This window comes from Astyanax mexicanus, chromosome 6 (assembly GCF_023375975.1).
Source record: "Astyanax mexicanus isolate ESR-SI-001 chromosome 6, AstMex3_surface, whole genome shotgun sequence".
Lineage (NCBI taxonomy): Eukaryota > Metazoa > Chordata > Actinopteri > Characiformes > Acestrorhamphidae > Astyanax > Astyanax mexicanus.
In genome coordinates, this window is record NC_064413.1 from 37,833,519 (window position 1) to 37,851,593 (window position 18,075).

The window sequence follows — 18,075 nt, forward strand, 5'->3', positions numbered from 1 at the left end:
TGTAGAAGGAAGATAACCAACAGCCTATGTCATATATACTGCACAGTTACACACATACAGCAATATCTATATCTCAACTCAATAAAAGTCAAAAACTCAACAATAACACATCTACCATATACATACTTTGTGTTAGGATAGACTGGTTCCTCACGACCGGTTACAGGATTGAACCCTAAAGCCCCGTGAAATCCTGGCCGTGGCTCTTCAAATGCTTTCTTGCGACTGAGCGTTCCCCATCCATAGGCCAGCTGTGCACTGCATCGCTTCCACACCTCCAGGAAGACAGTGGACCACACCAGGTTGAAGACAGCAAACAGAACATACTTATCGTAGTCCTCCCAAGCAAAGAGGTAGTAGGGGATGCCGATGAGGGCCATTGGCACCAAGGCAAACGTAAAATACTCCAGAAATCCAAAGTAGAGCGCCAGGCCCTCGCCAAAGTAATGTCTGATATCATCTGCAGACAGAAATAACGGCTTAAATTAAGTGTTTTTATAAAATAAGAGTTTTAGATAATAAGAGTTAGGCCCATTCACACATATCTTGATATCTGGTTAAGTTTCTGTCTTTATTTTGGCCTCCTGTCCACACAAAAATATGAGTAAAAAAAACAGACAAACTGACAGACAGACAGATACTTTATGATGCAGATGTGAAGGATAAATGAATAATGAATGAATAAATGTAATTACTGCTCTACTAAAATATATAATGAATATGTTTCTGAATGTTTGTGTATTTTAATTACTTGCAATGTGCACTAAATAGGGAGTAGTGTTTATTTTGGGATTAAACCTCTGTGTTTTAATAGGATGTAGTAATGTAGTACTGGTAGGTAGTATTGTCCCACACAGGGCTAGCCAAGATTTTTTGTCTCTTTTTTTGTAAGTAGACCAACAAAAAAGAGGGAGGAAAATCTTTATTTTTAAAAATATCTGGAGGAACCTTATATTAGGCAAAAGGTTCTTCAGGATCAGGGATGGGAATCAATTAAACTGTTAAGCAGGTCAATATATTTCCCTTTAGGCCAAAAATAAAGCTAAAATGTTTGTAAAATTAGGAAAGAAAAACAGGAACATGCCAAGCACAAAAGATAAGCATCTATTAAACGTGGCATAACCACTTTGCAATCTATTATGCAACTATGAAATCCCTATGAGATCCATTTTTAAAAGCAATTAATCTGAGAAAGGCTGATACAACTGGTGAGATGTCAGGTCTAAAGTTCACTTCACTCATGCACCAAATGACTGACTCACCCAGAGGCTGAAAGGACAGTTTGATCTTTCGGTACCAAGAGACGGAAAGTCTCTTCAGCTCTTCTTTGTCATGGAGAGGGAAATACTGGAGAAGGATGGCCTTGGACTGTAACCTACGAACTAGATAATATAAGTAGATAACATTAATAGATTCTTACTGTAGAAAAAAATATCCTCAAAAAAGATACAAAAAATATCCCTTCAAGGTTAACTTACTGACTGATTTTCCAGGGTACAATTTTACTTTCGCGTATCCAGGAACATGGCTCTCCCCCTTTGCCCTTAATGTGTCCAGCTCATGTTTAATAATGTACTGGCATTCTGCAATACTAAGGAAGTCATCTCCATCCCCTGGAACAAAACACACACAGGAATTAGCCATGGTTTCACTGCTGTTATGGCCTGAAGGCCCTGAAACCGAGCAATTTAGCAATGATATAAGCAATGCAACAGAAGTAAATCATTTTTTCTTACACAAGAACTTCAGTACAATCATACAGTATGTAAAGCAATCATGTTCATCTGACTCTTTCTAAAACACAGACTCTATTAGATTCATGTACCTTGAAATTCTTTGAAACTTTCTCGGTTGGCATAAGTGAATCCTCGCATGGTGCCATCATGGAACTCTTTAAAAAGGCCCACATCTTCAGCTCCAATCAGGAGTCTTTTCCACGTCGAGCCTACAAGAAAGATTTTAGGACTTCTCTTCTGCTCATTCTGCCCAATGACTTCAAGCTGCTCCACCAGCAACTCAGCTCCTACATAGGGAGGAAAAGAATGAAGAATACAATATGCTATACCTTAAACAGTATAACGACAAATTAATTATATTAAAAAGTTAATCCATCATTCATTAATGTAAATCAAATAAACATTCTATTAAAGCAGCATTGTGCCAGAACTGGCTTCCCTTACAGTCAAAAAGTGTAATTTATTTTAACATTTTTTATTTAGGTCAAATAAGTACTTGTATACAGTCATTTCCGGGCTATTGAGGGCACCTGAATCTAAGCCACACCCACTAATAACAAAAAATACGTACATATACAGGCCGCATGTGATATATGTTAAAAACACTATGACAGCATCACAGACTACAAACAGTTAAAACAAAATACAAACAAACTTAGAAAACGCAAAGATTCTGTCTCCGTCAACCTCTAGGCCCCATCATATCAAAGCAGGGGTATTACCTCCATTTTGCTGCTTGTCTTTTATTCTGTTTAGTAACCAAGTGATGGTCTCTGCTTCAGTGTCCTCAGCCAATTCCAGCACCACCAGAGGGGCAAACGAAGAACCATCACTGTCAGAGACTGACAAGCTGCTTTGCATTTTCCCTGATCCCTGTGCACGATACAGACGAGAGGGACAAACGGTGAAAAGCTCATAAATAAAACAGGCATAAACAAAAAGCACCGGCTGAGTATCCCTTTCAGATGTGAGGCTGTAACTGACGTCTGCATTATTAAAACAACATTCAAATAGATGTAGCTTGCTGGACCCATGAACCTCTACATATTAAACCATACTCATGCAAATTGGATTCATGCAAAAGAGATTGACCCAAGACACATTAACAGATAACAGAAGTCTGAAACCCACCTCTGAACTTGGAAGAAACAATCCAAATACTAGTCACATAAAGCGACCTGGTGTAAATGGGGTCAAAGATACTGTAACACATATTATAACATACTATATCAATGTACTGTGGCTAATATGTTAGCATGTGGCTAGTGTGTTAGACTGGGACACTAAAAAACACAGCTTTTGTTTGTAACAGTACTGAAACTGATGACAGAATCATTTACATATTATCACCAAGCAGTTTTTAGCCACTGATTAATTTTACTTATTTCTGCTGAGAAGGGTATCAAACCACAGTGAATGACAGTAATGATATTACACTTATGTAACTAATCCATTATTAGTATATCAAATAATAATTTAGATACATTTTTGTATGCTTATACTTAAACATGCTTTCATATGACGTTTTATACTTTTCTCTTTCTAAAAACTGTACAGTTGAATAGTACAATATGACTTTTTGATTACCTAGACATGTTTAAATTATTAATGGTTGATTTTTTTGTAATTTTCTGCAAAATTAAATTCTTAAGTCATTAACTGCGAATTAAAATGGTGCATTGTAGAGAAACCAATCAGAGTCACATTTCTGTACAGTATTGATGGCAAGAACAAAGGGTAGGTAGCAATGTATACTGTTATATATCTGTAGCCTTTTTACAGTATTTAATGTAGCTAATGACAAGTTAACCTGGACATATCTTATGATATTTTGTAAGCAATACTAATAATTATAAAATAAACAACAGTAAATTTCTTCTTATAGATTTTCACCTTACAGGTACCTCTGTTTTCTGTATGTTGCTTAAAATAAGTGAAAACCTTTTATCAGAACTTTCATAAATCCATGTCTTATTGATATAAATATTGTGTAATAATTTAAGGATGTCCAGGATAATAAATCATTAAACTTATTCAGAAGTCTATTTGTGAAAAAAGTTTCTCCAGGACATTCTCCATAGCAGGGGCTCTAACTGACACACCATACAATTAACAGGTAAGTTGTATCAGGTGTGCTTGAGGAAAAAAAAAAACAAATGATCTAAGCTGTGAGCTAGAGTGGTATAAAGGCCCGTCCCTCCAGACTTTTGGAATTATTTAGGGAATTAGGGGTGAAGATTAGGAAACAATAATAAAATGGCCTAATTTTGCAGGACTGTATGGACTTTATATGGGACTTTATGTAAAACTGACATTACAACTTTGACAGTATTTAAACAGCACATTATATTCCAAATGAGCCCTTTGAGCTGTCCAACAGGAATGTCTTTTCTCCAGGATGATTCTCCAGAGTAGGGGCTTTAACAAACACACTAATTTTGAAAATTAACAGGTGATGTGTATCAGGTTTGCATGAGAAGGAACATCCCAAATCTATACTGCAATTGGGGCTGGGCATTGGAAAAAAAAAATTATCTGGATATTCTTCAAAAATATAAGCGATTCTCTATTATATTTATTTTATTGGTTAACAAACAGCACCTTTTAATGTGAGGCACAAGCAATTGTTTCCTTTACATTTATCTTTTTTTTTTATTTAGGCTTATTTAATTATTTATTTAGGAATAGTAAGCAGCTCTCTTTAAACTTACATGCAGATTTAATATTAAACACAGTGCAAACATAAAGCAGGTGTGGGCAATTTCCTTCCTGATGGGCTGCTGGATTCATGCTGGTGTTTGCTTTTCATACTCAAGTTGTACAATAACTTGTAATGCCAGATATCCATATTGTAATTCTTACTTATATATCAGTAATATTCTAATCTCAGTTTGTGTATCACTGGTGTCATTTTAGGCTTCTGGCCATATAGTATATATAGTCTTATAGTATTGTATTCAATTATTGTTGTAAAATGTCTTGTCCTTATACAGGCTACAGGTGTAGGTGATACAAAACCCATTTTTCAGCAGTAAAATAACTTATTTACATTCTAAAAAACTGAGGGCTTTAAAATATCCTACAGGATAATTTTAGATCAGTAACAGGAATCAAACCAAATTCTTCATGTTTAAAAAAGATGTAAAAACTACATCTTGGAGGACATTAACTGTTTGATTTGTATTCAGGAAAATATTCATTTTAAAATGAAGTTCAGGAAAGAGCCAATTTTATTATATTATTCATTATATTTTGACATTAGCAGATTTACTTAAATATATGTTTTTACATTTTCTATTACAATTACGCTTTTCAGTAATGTTCCTTATCAAACATGAAACCTTTTTATGTAATGGTTGAACAGAAATCTGCAAAATTTTGTGGTGTAATGTCAGATAGACAATTGACAAGAAACCTGGCCTGTTAAGGGGTTAAGTAATTGTATTCTCCTAATAGTCATCTAATAGCTTAAAACAAAGAGATAATTGTGTATGAAATTATACACATACATTGTAGCTACATAAATAAACTACTAAAAAGTTTTAATGTTTTATGTCCCAGGTAAACTTACTAGTTAAGTAGCATAGTGTGTAAAGGTGTGGCAAGCAGTAAAACAGCTTTAAAAACTAACCCACTGTCAACACTGAGATACAGCTCTACATTTATTAGCTAACACCTGAGTTTTTTAAGCTCTGTAGCCACACACACCTTATATATAGCTCATACACAGTGTATACTCCTGAAGTTTATTTCTGTGTTCTGAGAGTCAGTGGGGTCTGAAATGTGTAAATAAATGAGATTTCGCTGCAGGTAATGACAGGGCGGGGCGGAGCTCCAATAGGTTAGCTATCTGACAAGCAAGACATGCAGCGACACAGAAAGAAACCTGAGATTTAGAGACATTCCCGCTCTTAAGACTCTTTCAGACATTAAGAACACTCTACACTAGACTCTTTTACACAGAAAACGAGCTGTACAAGTCCTAAAAGTCTCCAGCTAACTACAGCATGCTAGTTGCTAGCTAGCCTAGCCTGCTAACCGAACTACTTACAGCGAAATCCAGTCACAGCGCTGCGCTTCGGGGCAATGCCTTTCTCCCCTGCTCCTCCTCCTTCTCACAGTGTCATTTATTATAATACTTAATAAAATACAGTCTCTCCACACTGTTAACTTCTCTCTGTCTCCGCAGAGAAGATGATGCAGCTTCAATGAGACTTTAACTGTAGCTCCTCCACGTCATCGAAGCGACAAGCCAGACAGAAGTTCAGGGCTTGTTCAGCAACTTCACACACACTGATACACACACACCCAATAGATCCTGTCTCTGCTACAGCCTGTAATGAGTCTGGTGAGGAAAACAATTATCTAGACAGCAGCGCTACAATAGCTAAAGTTTTTGAAGTATTTTCTGAAGAAGGATTCCTCAGTAAAACAGAGCATTTAAAGAGCCCATATCCTCTATTTTCCTTATGGCATTAGTTCCCTTAGCTCTGCATCTTTTTTTATTTTGGCCATTTCTCATTTTCTGCAAATAAATGCTTTAAATGACAATTTAATTTATTTGGAATTTGGGAGAAATGTTGTCCGTAGTTTATAGAATAAAACAACAATGTTCAGTTTACTCAAACATGCACCTATATATAGCTAAATCAGAGAAACTGAGTCAGAAACGGAAGTGGTCTCTTAATTTTATTTTTCCAGAGCTGTATATTAACTTGGCAATTAACAGGTAAGTGGTATCAGGTGTGCTTGAGAAGAAAAAGCACAAATTAAGCAATCAGGGAGCTAGAGTGGTATAAAGCCCCCTCCCTCCATGGAGGTAATGATAATTGTGCTCTATCCAGAACTTTAGGAATGCTAAATGAGAAATCATGTATAACAAAGTAAAAAAAAATGCACTTTAGTGCTCTAAAATTGAATTTTGGTTGCCCCTACTGCTTGGTGTTAACTGCAGTAGCCACTCCAGTAAAAAGAAAATAAGAAAAGTACATATTGTTGCCCAATGCTGCAAGATACCGCATATAATAAAGGATGTAAGAATGGGCGAGTGTGTATGTGCCAGTTCTTGTTCCACTGCTGAGGGGTATTACTTAAGAAAGCTGAGACCCCTACCGCATCCAGGTTTAAACAAATCTTAAAACACTGATGTACGTAGAGCAATTAGACAGCTTTAGGCTGAATAGGCCAATATGTTTTCATTTACAGGCAAAGGAAAAGAACATAATTATGCTTAATAAAGTAAAATTAATTTGTAAGTCATTTATGGTGATCTAATAATCATAAAACTAACACAATACAGACAGTAAGAACTGTCTAATATGACTTTATTTCTGGTATCAGTTTTATCTAACTAAGAAATTACCACAAAATGATTCAGTGTCACGTTTCATCAAGTGGTGATGATATAAATCTATTTAGATCAAATCATTCATTTATTTTTTTATCAATCTTCCAAAAATAGTAGATTAGTGTTTTTAGTGTAATTTGCCCACTCACACCTTGTCATTGAAATAATTAAAAACAGCTGACTCTAATTTTACATTTGAATAATGTTGCTCATACTAAAGATTCACAGAATTTTACTTAATAAATAAATAGATACGTCTAACAGCTAAATCTCTACAGATATTAATATATATACTTTTATAACCTGTGTGATAATTTAATTAAGTTTTAGAGAAAATGTATGAGTAGAAAGTTCACAAACTTAAAGCTTATTTTTTAAAACATATTTTTGTTTTGTTATATTAATTCTTCATGTTTAGATAATGACTGTAAAAGTGAATAAATATTAAAACTGGTTAGTTTTCAGGTGTTTAGTTTAGTTGGTTTCAGCGCTTCTGGGGCAAAGTTCGCGGTGACGTGAGGTGTGACGCGCGCGGAATAACATGGCGGAACGAGCGGTGTCTTCGGATGTGGGGTAAGACAGAGCGAGCTCTGAATAATCTCAGCCTGAAAACTGGCTTTAAACGGGTCTGATTCAGCCGAACTAACCTGATTAACACGGCTGACCGCAGTGTTGTGTGTGTTACTGTAGCTTCAGAGAGAACAGCCGGGTACTGTGAGCTGACTGCACACACACACACAGCTACTGACAGTTATACAAACAGCTGAGAGCAGTGTGTGTGTGTTATTGAGTCAGAGAGCAACCTGAGGAATTAGCTCATCTCCTATCTAAACTAAATACCTGGTTTTGGTTGTTTCAATTATGTGTGTGTGTGGTGTTGTTGTTATTATTATTAATTATGCTGTTCAGTTCACTATGTTGGTCACACATGGGCCTGTCACAATAATCTTTTTTATCGTTTTATCGATTTATCGTATAATATATGGACACAACCTCAATTATTTTTTGACCTCGGTATTAGCCATTATGATTTTCTTAGCAATCTCTTTAACATAAATGATCCGTTGTTGTCGATGTTGTTTAAAAACAGTGGTTTTGTATCAGTGCTGGGCGATATGTATTTAAAAAAATCTAACAATATTTAAATACATTTTCACAGTACACCATGTTCATCATATGGAAGCCCATTTCCGCCACCTGAAGAAAAAAAACGTCCTCAACTAAGTCATAATTATGAGATAGAAAAGTCATAATTATGGGATAGTAAGTCATAATTATGAGATAGTAAGTCATAATTATGAGATAAAAAGTCATAATTATGAGATAGTAAGTCATATTTATGAGATAAAAAGTCATCTCATAATTATGGCTTTCTATCTCATAATTATGACTTTCTATCTCATAATTATGACTTAGTATCTCATAATTATGACTTTTTATCTCATAAATATGACTTACTATCTCATAATTATGACTTAGTATCTCATAATTATGACTTACTATCTCATAATTATGACTTACTATCCCATATTTATGACTTTTCTTTCTCATAATTATGACTTAGTTGAGGACGTTTTTTTTCTTCAGGTGGCGGAAATGGGCTTCCATATCATCACAATGTTTTGACATTGACAAAATTCATCAGCAGTGGCAGATTCTAAAAAACTGTTGTTCAGATACTCTATCATGTATAATTGAGTGCTTTTAATTCATTTTTTGAATTTGTTCAATTAACAAAAAAAATTCCCACTGTCTGTAATGAAATGTACAGTTTGGTCAGTGATAAAATGTCATAATATTGGCAAGCTCTCTCTCTCTATATATATATATGTGTATGTATATAGATAAGGTCATGCAATATTGTTTAAAAAAAAAAAACATAATCTCAATATTCTTTAAACATATGAGCGATTTTCGTTTACAAAGCAGCTTACAGCACCATAGTATATTGTAAACAGACAGCACCATTTAAAGTGATGCCCAAGCTATAGTTTCCTTTACATTTGCTTTATTTTTATTTATTTTTTATACAAATAGTAAGCAAATCCTTTAACCTTACACACAGCTTTTATATTAAACATAGTGCAAACATAACCTCCTTGTATTTCAGTTAAATTTAAGAAAAAGTGTAAAATATAAAAATCAGTGCAGAGTAAAATACTTTGTTACAGGTTTCTGACAGAATCAAATGTCTACCTACTGAAATTACCTCTGGCAGCTTCTATATGTTAAGATATGATCTTAAAGTAATGATAATCATGCTTGAGTTATTGTGTTATTGTGACAGGCCTAGTCACACTGTCATTAGGTAATGAATGTTTAAGCAACTTAACTGATAAAAATGAACTGAAAATAATGCACACTAATTATTATTAAATCATTAACAGCACAAAACTCACATTCTTTTGGCTTCAGACTGGCACAACGTGCTCTGGCGTTTCTCCATATTCGTATTCTCTTCTACAGTTTTTTCAAATTCCTGGACACAACCGTGAGGTAAATAGTGTGTCTTCCTCTGGTGAAATTCTAACAAGTCTCACTTTTGTATCTCAACTTGTTGCTTGGTTGGACTTATAGCATGCTGCCTATGTTCAGTTCTGTCTTTGCTTTTCAGTAGATCAGGCCCTTAACTAGCACTAACACCTCTCCACGCTGGATATCACATGCCTACTCTGCTAGTTATTGCCATAATGTCTTGGATTCATGAGCTTGACCTTATGCTACAGATCAAAATAGGCCTGTCACGATAATGACATTTTCGAGTTATTGTACATTATATGGACTAATATACATTTTGCCCAATGTGTGTTCTTTGAGAGTGGAGCCTACTAATGTGAATGAGCCATTATATCAGCCTCTTAAAATGAAATGTTATATTTATTTAGGATACATTTTGTATTCAATTATCTATATATAATAAATGGTATGTAATTTAATTATTAAGTTAATGTTTTTCATTATATCAGTGGCATAAAAAGTTATGGGACAACATGTCCTCCAAAAATTATCGGGACAGGCCTAACAGTGATATGATGTTTTAGATATGATATTTTGTTTCGTTATGTCTACTTGTGCTATACCAATTGTCCTTGGTTGAAAAGTGTTGGGACACTTTGTAACTCCTTTGTGTTCCTGCACGAAAGGCTGGAAAATCATGATCTGTTCTTAATAAAAGGTAAACACACAGTTTTTCAGCTGTAACTACAGCTGTAACCACTGAGGTTACATGCCCTGATTAGGATGTTCTTCTACTAATATATTATAAAGATTTACATACAGTTACATATGAAAATGCATTTTATTATTATGTATAGCAAATTACTATTATAGATGACATAAAGGTCAAATAAATGTTTTCATGCAGGAATACCAAAGTGTTTAAAGCTTTAGAGCTGTACCAAATTGTTCCCAACTTCAAAACAAACATATATAAACTGTGAGTATAACAGTAAAAATGAAATATCTTACTGGAAAAATCTTGTAGGACCTGGACCTGGTGGATCACCAGCTGGTTGCCATCCTGGTGTCCCACATCTCATTCTAAACTGAAGGAGGTTGAAGAGCGAATGCTTCAGTGTGAGTATTAACCACACTCTTTCAACTTGCTGTGTCTGTGTAGTAGCCTGAAGAATCAAAAATTGGTAGTTATTAAACTGAGCAAACATTTACAGTTTTTTATTATTATTAATAATTTTATTTGGGACACAAGTATTAAATTCATAATTACAGCTTAGTCAGCAATCATAGTAATATACACTAATGTGCGTAGTAATATATAAGCTCAATGAAAGATTTATTCCTTTTTTTATTTTAGTAAATTTACGCATTTCTGTTGGTCCATTCATCATGAAATTGACAATTTCCGACTACATCAAAAAGTGTCATATACAAGATAAACATATACAAATTCCCTATTAATTTCCTTTTCTCTGACTGTGACTCTTTTTAGCTATCAAAAGCAAGTTTTCCAAGCAGTTTGTCCACATATCCAATGACAACAAACTGTGGACACTGGCCTTTAACAGCGGAGTGGACTGTAAGACTCCTCTGGTGCTGCTGCATGGCTTTGGTGGTGGGGTGGGGCTCTGGACCATGAACCTGGACGCTCTGTTCCAGCAGAGACCTGTGTATGCGTTCGATCTGCTTGGCTTTGGTCAGAGCAGCAGGCCCCAATTCAGCACAGATGCCCAGGTGGCGGAGACGCAGTTTGTGGAGTCTGTGGAGGAATGGAGGGAAAAACTTGGCCTTGAGACTATGATCCTGCTGGGTCACAACTTGGGAGGATACCTGGCAGCAGCTTATTCACTTAACTATCCTTCCAGGTTTGTAATTATTTCTGTCTAAAGATGCACTTAATATTCAGCAACCAAAATTATCTAACTGAAAACGGGGAAAAAAAGGGATTAAAAAAAATAAATAAATACTGAAAAATGTATGCCCAATTTATTTTACATTCTACATAAAAAAAAAAATAAAAAAAAAAGATTTGTTAGAAACTTTTACAGGACTCACAATTTAAAGAACTTCTGCTGCTAATTTCTTGGTGCCACATAATCCAGGGTATTGTGGAGGCCATATTTTGCACGCTCATATCGGTTGTGGCGGCAAAAGGGAGACATACTCAGTATTCGGCAGGTGGTGTTTGTTATAGCTGATTGGCTTATCTAGCATTTAAATGAACACTGCATTGGTCTCTGTGAGCTTTATCTGTATTGTACTGTTAACCACCATGGATAACTCTTACCCTTTTCCATGTACATATCATTAGTGCAGATTAAAATCCAATGCTTTCATGTTACCAACCAAACAACTTCAATATCACCCAGTATAGCCGTGTCAGTAAGTCAATAAGCATGCCTGTTCTATACTCAGCAGGCTATTGAACTGATACATTTAGCTGCAGGTTCTTTGAAGCCTTCCTCTACACTGTGTTTAAATTCCAATTTCATGAATTCCTGCCTTGGTAACAGTTCCAGTTGGGTCGAAAGAGTATGTGTCGAAAAATTACTGAAGTATTTTTTTAACACAGTTTTCCTCTTGTCATGCTTTTAGGGGAAATGTAGCTACAGTTAATATTTTAGTACAGGACTCCCAATTAGATTTGTTTGCCTGTAAAAAGATCCAGATTGCATAATGCTGAGTACAGCTGCACAGTTTAGATAAGATGTGCTGCTAATTAATGCTAATGTAAGATCATTTTATTTTATTAACGGTTTATACAATGACACAATCTGACTTGCCTTCCTGACCAGCTCCCAGTACTTTGAAAGCACTGCAGTCAATTAATTCTGTATTTTATTTAAAACAAATGAAGTTGTGTGGTTCTCTTCCAGTTATACAGAGTGTTTCCATTATAGTTTATATGTAATTTTAAATTTTCTGTTTAAATGTTCCACTGTAAAATAATTCCTCACTACAGACTCTTAACTAAACTATTTATTTATCGTATAAGAAATCTCCTCACTGGATTGGTCCTAGTCCTGAGTCACAAGATCACATCAAGACATCCTTAATTTTTTTATGAATAATTGTAGCTGTCTTAAGTGAACCCTGAAATGTGTAGTTTTATTAAATGCCTGTTGTCCTGATTTTCTTATTATGTCCACACTGGGATATATATATATATAATAATAAAATAAATAAATAAATAACTTGGTTGTTTTATATATGTGGGTTTCCTTGTGCTTTTTGATAAATATCTCATGGAGGATATTGTGCAAACTCACATATCAGGCAATCTCACCCCAGCGACTGTTGAAGTATAGCAGCATGGCCAGGCTTGGGCCCGGTCTACTCTTCCATATGATGTTGTGGTTTCCCAGTTTTCTTTTTATTACATACTTTTTATTTGTTTTGATTGTATCATTTTTTTATTAGGAGTTTGCTTTGGGAGAAAATACTGGATCAGAGGAACCTTGAATTCCACTTGAATATATTAAGTGATATTAATGCTATTGTTTTATGATTACTGTTATTCAGATTCTGATTATTTATTCTGTGAGGAAATTGAGCTTTTTGAACTAGTTTTTGATCTTTGTGAACTGAATGTCTGTTCTGCTTTCTATGTTGTTGTATTTATTCAGAGTGAAGCACTTGATTCTGGTGGAGCCATGGGGTTTTCCAGAGCGCCCAGAGCCAGGAAACCAAGACCGACCAATTCCTGTGTGGATCAAAGCCCTTGGGGACCTGCTCAGCCCCTTCAACCCTCTAGCTGGGCTTCGACTGGCAGGACCCCTCGGTAGGATGCCTTTAAGAATCTTATCTCTGACTTACTTGGGCTGAATACACTACGAATAAAGATTCTCAATGGCTATGTTCTTATCTCAGGGAAAAATTCTTCATCGACAGATGCATTCTTATCTTAGGATGAAAAACCCACAGAAGTAAATCTACAATAAATTTTGTATGGTATACTATGGCTATGTTCGCATTATCTGGCTGAAGCAATTCAGATCAAATTTTTGCCTTAATATTACATAGATCTGATTTTTTTACGGCTGTGTGAACATGTCAAATTTGATCTTTTTAAATTAGATTTTAGTCACCGTGGCCCTAGATTCAATAACATATCCAATTTATGGGCATGCGATATGAATGAGAGTGGCCAGATAGGATTTTATGTGTATTTTTGCCTGTACACATGATCTTAGGATGCCAGTTTCCTTGGCATGAGTCTTCTCACTCAGTGGCTTCTATCTTTGCAATCACCAAGCATGTATTCACTGTTACATGAAGCCTGGTTCCGATCTCTTTAAATAGGGAAACACTAAAAACTAAAACATATCAATGAGTATGTGTACATTTTTGCCATTTCAGGTACATATTTGTTTACATTACAGGCAGATACAGGTCACTAACATTTATAATTCTAAACCATCAAGATGGCCAAATCTGATCTGAGGAAAGATCTATGATTTTGAGTGAATGTAGCCTATGGCAAACTTGGAGTTGATATGCCATTTAGATTCTTTAGTTCATGAAGCCACACCCTTGCGTCAGATGGTTATTCTGCTGTAGTTTTGATGATTATTTTATGCTTTATGTTTTAAGGTGGTGTAATTTCATGGTGTGCTATTTTGTCTGTGTTTAGGCCCGTTTTTAGTGCAGACTCTGAGACCAGACTTTAAGAAGAAATTTGCCACCATATTTAATGACGACACTGTCACAGAGTACATCTACCACCTAAATGTCCAAACTCCAAGGTGCCTTTTATCTTTCTTTTTTTAAATCTTTTGTTTAGTTTGTATGCTTTTTTTCCCTTTTTCTATCTTACTGTTCATTGTCTGCATGGAATGTCTATTTATCCCCTGACAGTGTCTGAATAAAACTAGCCCTGTGTATTTTTTCATCTGGAATTGATCTAGGCCATAGAATCTCTCTTACCAGTACTGCATCTGACATGCTTGCACTCATAAGCTCCTAATAACTGTGTTTTTATTTGTAGTGGTGAAACAGCCTTCAAAAACATGACCATTCCATACGGTTGGGCCAAACGGCCCATGTTGCAGCGCATTGGCCTGATTCACAGTGACATCCCCATTACTGTGATCTATGGGTCGCGCTCCAGCATAGACGGCCACTCTGGCAATTCAATCAAAGAAATGAGGCCAAACTCCCATGTGGAGATCATAGTGAGTTCTTCTTTCTTCTCTCCTCTTCTACTGCTCGTACTACAGTTTATTCAGACAAGAGCCTGTTTGGAGCTTTTGCCCTAAAACAAAAAAAAATAGATTTGTTTAAATATTTATATCAGAAAATCTTTGTCAGAAAAATATTGGTTCTCTAAAATGGCTTCAAAAACTTAAGAGGACAAGGGAATACCCTTTGAAAATATTTAATTTATTTAAAAGATTTTTACAAACATAAAAACAGATTTTTACAAACAGATTTTAATGTCTGTATTTAATTTTACAGACATTGAAAAGTAAAAAGTTAAGATATAAGGTAACAGTGATTAGGATAAATAAATCTATATAATCTAAAAAAATAAAAATGGAATATTCTGAATAGTCTGAATATATTAAGTTATTAAAAATGCACTGCTCTTTAATCAGCCTTTTCTTGCGCTAATATATTATCATTATATGACTGCCATAAAACCATGTTAAAAGGACAATAATGTTGTTTTCATAGTTATTTCTGGATCAGAAATATATTATCCCCAAATATTAATAGTTATTTTGACATATCTAGTATGGTAATCACTTTAGTCCATCAACAGTATCCCCTATTGTACTGGGTTTTAACAATCAAAGATAAAAAAATGGTTCCCCCTCATAGTCTGGGTTTTTATAGATAATCATTACACACATGAAATCTTACCCTCCAGACTCTCTTACAGAAATATTTATAGATTTTAGCCAGCTTTAGAAACTAAAAGCGAACAGTCAATGGACCATTTCCTCTGCCTCCGAATTTCTAAAATAGGATTCTAAAGCATGTATCTTGCAAAACGCAGACCGAACAATGAACAACACCAATGGAGAATCACTTAAGGAAACAAAACACTTAAAATGTATCTATAGTCTGAGTTTCCTTCACTCTGGCCTTATCTCACTCTGTGTTCTCTGTATTTTTGTCTGATTGTTAGGCCATACGAGGAGCAGGACACTATGTGTATGCTGACCAGCCAGAGGACTTTAACCACAGAGTGCTGCATGTCTGTGAAACAGTGAGTTGAAGTAAGATAAAGATGAAGACTGGCAGTGCCTGTTTATCCCACCTTCCCCATTCTCAGTACAGCTTTGTATAGAGAATTGATCTTCAGTTCAAATAGCTGAAGTGAAAAGATTTGGCCAAAGTGCCTTTATTGCATCTTACCCGCATGCCACAATCTCAGTATGCTTTTTCCTTTGCCTTTGTTCTCTGTATACAGCAGAGGTTCTGATTACTGGTTAAAACTAGAATACAAGAGTTAGAGGCATTCTGGTCTCAATCTGTTTGTGATTTAAGGTTTTTATTGATTTTCTTAAATCATACATTTATGCAGGGTATACTTTAACTTAACTTAAAAAGTTATGATATATTAATTATGCTAGGATGCTACAGACCCCAGTTAAATTACTTTTTTGAAAGTTTGGGCAAGTAAGTAGTAAACAATCCTTTACTGGGCCTCATTTACCATTTGCTCTTTAAGAATAAAAAAAATCTCCTTAAAACCCACTACACAATTCTGAAATTCTTTGCAGTGTTTTCCTGCAAAGTATTTGTACAGTTAACAGTTAAAACAGAGACGGTAGCACCTTTTATTTATTTAATGTATTTAATGTAAAAGTGCAGGGAAAGGATTAATAAAGAAGCCCAAGGCACTTTTCCAATTAAATTTATGCTGGATCTCATTTTAGTTTGAACAAAAAAAATGAGGCGGATATATGAACTGGAATAGCATAAAAAAACTAAATAAGACACATTTTAGACATTTCTTAAGAATATTTTGGTGAATGAGGCCCAATGTTACCACATCATGTGTAATAGATGTGCACACACATTTTATATGACAAAATTTAACAGCAAATGAAACACATTCATAATTTAAAAAAAATTACACACATATGTAATGTTTACTACAACAGTAATGTAGTGCAAGAGAGTAAGAGGGTAAAACAGCCTTAACGAAGGGTTGGATCAGTTCTAATATTTTCAAAACTAATTCATACTAATATACCTGGATCAGTCCTAAATCATGATGGTCTACATCTTCTTTCAGCTGTAGTGTTATATGTATCGTTTATTTATCATCTGTGCCTCAATAATTTTTCTCTGGGATTTGTACTGTACCTACTGCCTTGATATGTAGTAAAAAGGAGCACCTTCATGTATTTTAAATTATATAATTATCTCAAGGCAGGAAGTGGGAGATTTGGAGTACAGCTGCCAAATTAAATGGTATTATTTTTATATCTTACAGATCCTGATTTAAAAATAAAACTTGGTCTTTTTAAATCATGCTAACATAATTACATTTCTGTTGAAGCAGAAAGTTTGATTGATTTATTTAGTTTTTGAACTGAATAAAGAACAAAGGTTGGCCAGTGATGATCAATAATCCTCCCTGCAACCCTGTCCACTTTCACAAGTTAGAATATTTAAGACTTTGCTTGTTTCTACCTCATTAATGATGTACCTGGTGCCACTGTGAATTGCTTTTCTTCAATACACGGCAGGGTGAAAGTACAGCAAACATGCATGATTTGTGCTTGTACAATTTAGATGTACTGTTTTATTTTTGTACACACTTTTTGTGAGGTTGGGCATTTTGCTGTGCTGTATTAGGAAGGGACAGATTGCAGAAAATAGATTTATTCTATTTTTCCTAAACAATATTTGTTTGTCTTCTGTGAATCTTTACAATAAAAAAATTGTTTTAATAATTGACTAAATGTGTTGCAGTTATTAAAGGGGTTGGATATAATAACCTGTGTCTAATTTAAATGTGTTGATGAAAGTGGAGTCACTAATCATTCTGTATAATAAAGTTCCCAATAATGTGAAATAGATGTGAAATAATGATGCTGAGAGCAATTGTTGCTTTATTAATCATTAATGTGAGAATTTCATATAATTTGTTGCTTATTGTGCAGCAGATCTATATCACAAAGGTGAAATACAGGTTTAGATAATTTTCATGTCTTCTGTTCAGTTATTTTAGCATGAAGGGTTTCCTGCTCGCAGACCTATTCGAATCAAACCAGTTTTTGAAAGTAGATGTGCATTCTTTGACATCAGCTGTGGTAAGAGCTACATTTGGATCATGTGATGTAATTTTAGGTTTAGTATAGATTTATTGTGGTCTATTTTAGGTGTTTTAAGAAGTAATAAACGTTTTTACTTTTTTCTCAAGAAAATTGCATCTCTTATAATTGTACTTTATACATTTAGTGGTGTCACTTCTATTTGGATGGTCCATTATTGATGAGTCATGGATGCTTGTATTATGTTCAACTAACATTGAATTGTATGTCTATTAAATGCATCTTAATTTAACTCAACTTA

General features: G+C 34.7%; 2 protein-coding genes across 4 annotated transcripts in view; one reads left to right on the forward strand and one right to left on the reverse strand.

The window, feature by feature from the left end:
- ano10a (anoctamin 10a) overlaps positions 1-6,064 on the reverse strand; it is a 42,168-nt gene extending 36,104 nt beyond the window's left edge. The window contains exons 1-6 of one of the 2 annotated variants that reach the window (XM_007250418.4): positions 5,788-6,064; positions 2,459-2,609; positions 1,826-2,023; positions 1,479-1,613; positions 1,263-1,382; positions 127-460 (exon numbers count right to left, since the gene is read on the reverse strand). In XM_007250418.4, the coding sequence (XP_007250480.2) occupies positions 127-460; positions 1,263-1,382; positions 1,479-1,613; positions 1,826-2,023; positions 2,459-2,597 (926 nt within the window). In that variant the 5' untranslated portion in view covers positions 2,598-2,609; positions 5,788-6,064. The remainder of the gene's footprint in view (positions 1-126; positions 461-1,262; positions 1,383-1,478; positions 1,614-1,825; positions 2,024-2,458; positions 2,610-5,787) is intronic. The other variant, XM_007250419.4, reaches the window with a different exon arrangement.
- A 1,506-nt stretch (positions 6,065-7,570) lies between these two features.
- Positions 7,571-17,453, forward strand: abhd5a (abhydrolase domain containing 5a). Of its 2 annotated transcripts, XM_049480384.1 has the most exons (8): positions 7,589-7,656; positions 9,499-9,579; positions 10,568-10,659; positions 11,033-11,405; positions 13,167-13,321; positions 14,174-14,285; positions 14,528-14,714; positions 15,674-17,453. In XM_049480384.1, exons 1-8 carry the CDS (start codon positions 7,625-7,627, stop codon positions 15,761-15,763), a joined length of 1,122 nt encoding a protein of 373 aa, XP_049336341.1. In that variant the 5' UTR covers positions 7,589-7,624; the 3' UTR covers positions 15,764-17,453. The 2 variants fall into 2 exon arrangements, with proteins under 2 accessions (XP_007250483.3, XP_049336341.1); XM_007250421.4 differs by lacking the exon at positions 9,499-9,579 and having other exon boundaries at positions 7,571-7,656.
- The last annotated feature ends 622 nt before the right edge of the window (positions 17,454-18,075 follow it).

Coding starts and splice junctions, on each gene's coding strand:
- abhd5a (XM_049480384.1), top strand. CDS start 7,625: ATGGCGGAACGAGCGGTGTCTTCGGATGTGGG. Junction 13,322..14,173: donor TCGACTGGCAGGACCCCTCG/GTAGGATGCCTT, acceptor GTCTGTGTTTAG/GCCCGTTTTTAGTGCAGACT. Junction 14,286..14,527: donor CTAAATGTCCAAACTCCAAG/GTGCCTTTTATC, acceptor TTTTATTTGTAG/TGGTGAAACAGCCTTCAAAA.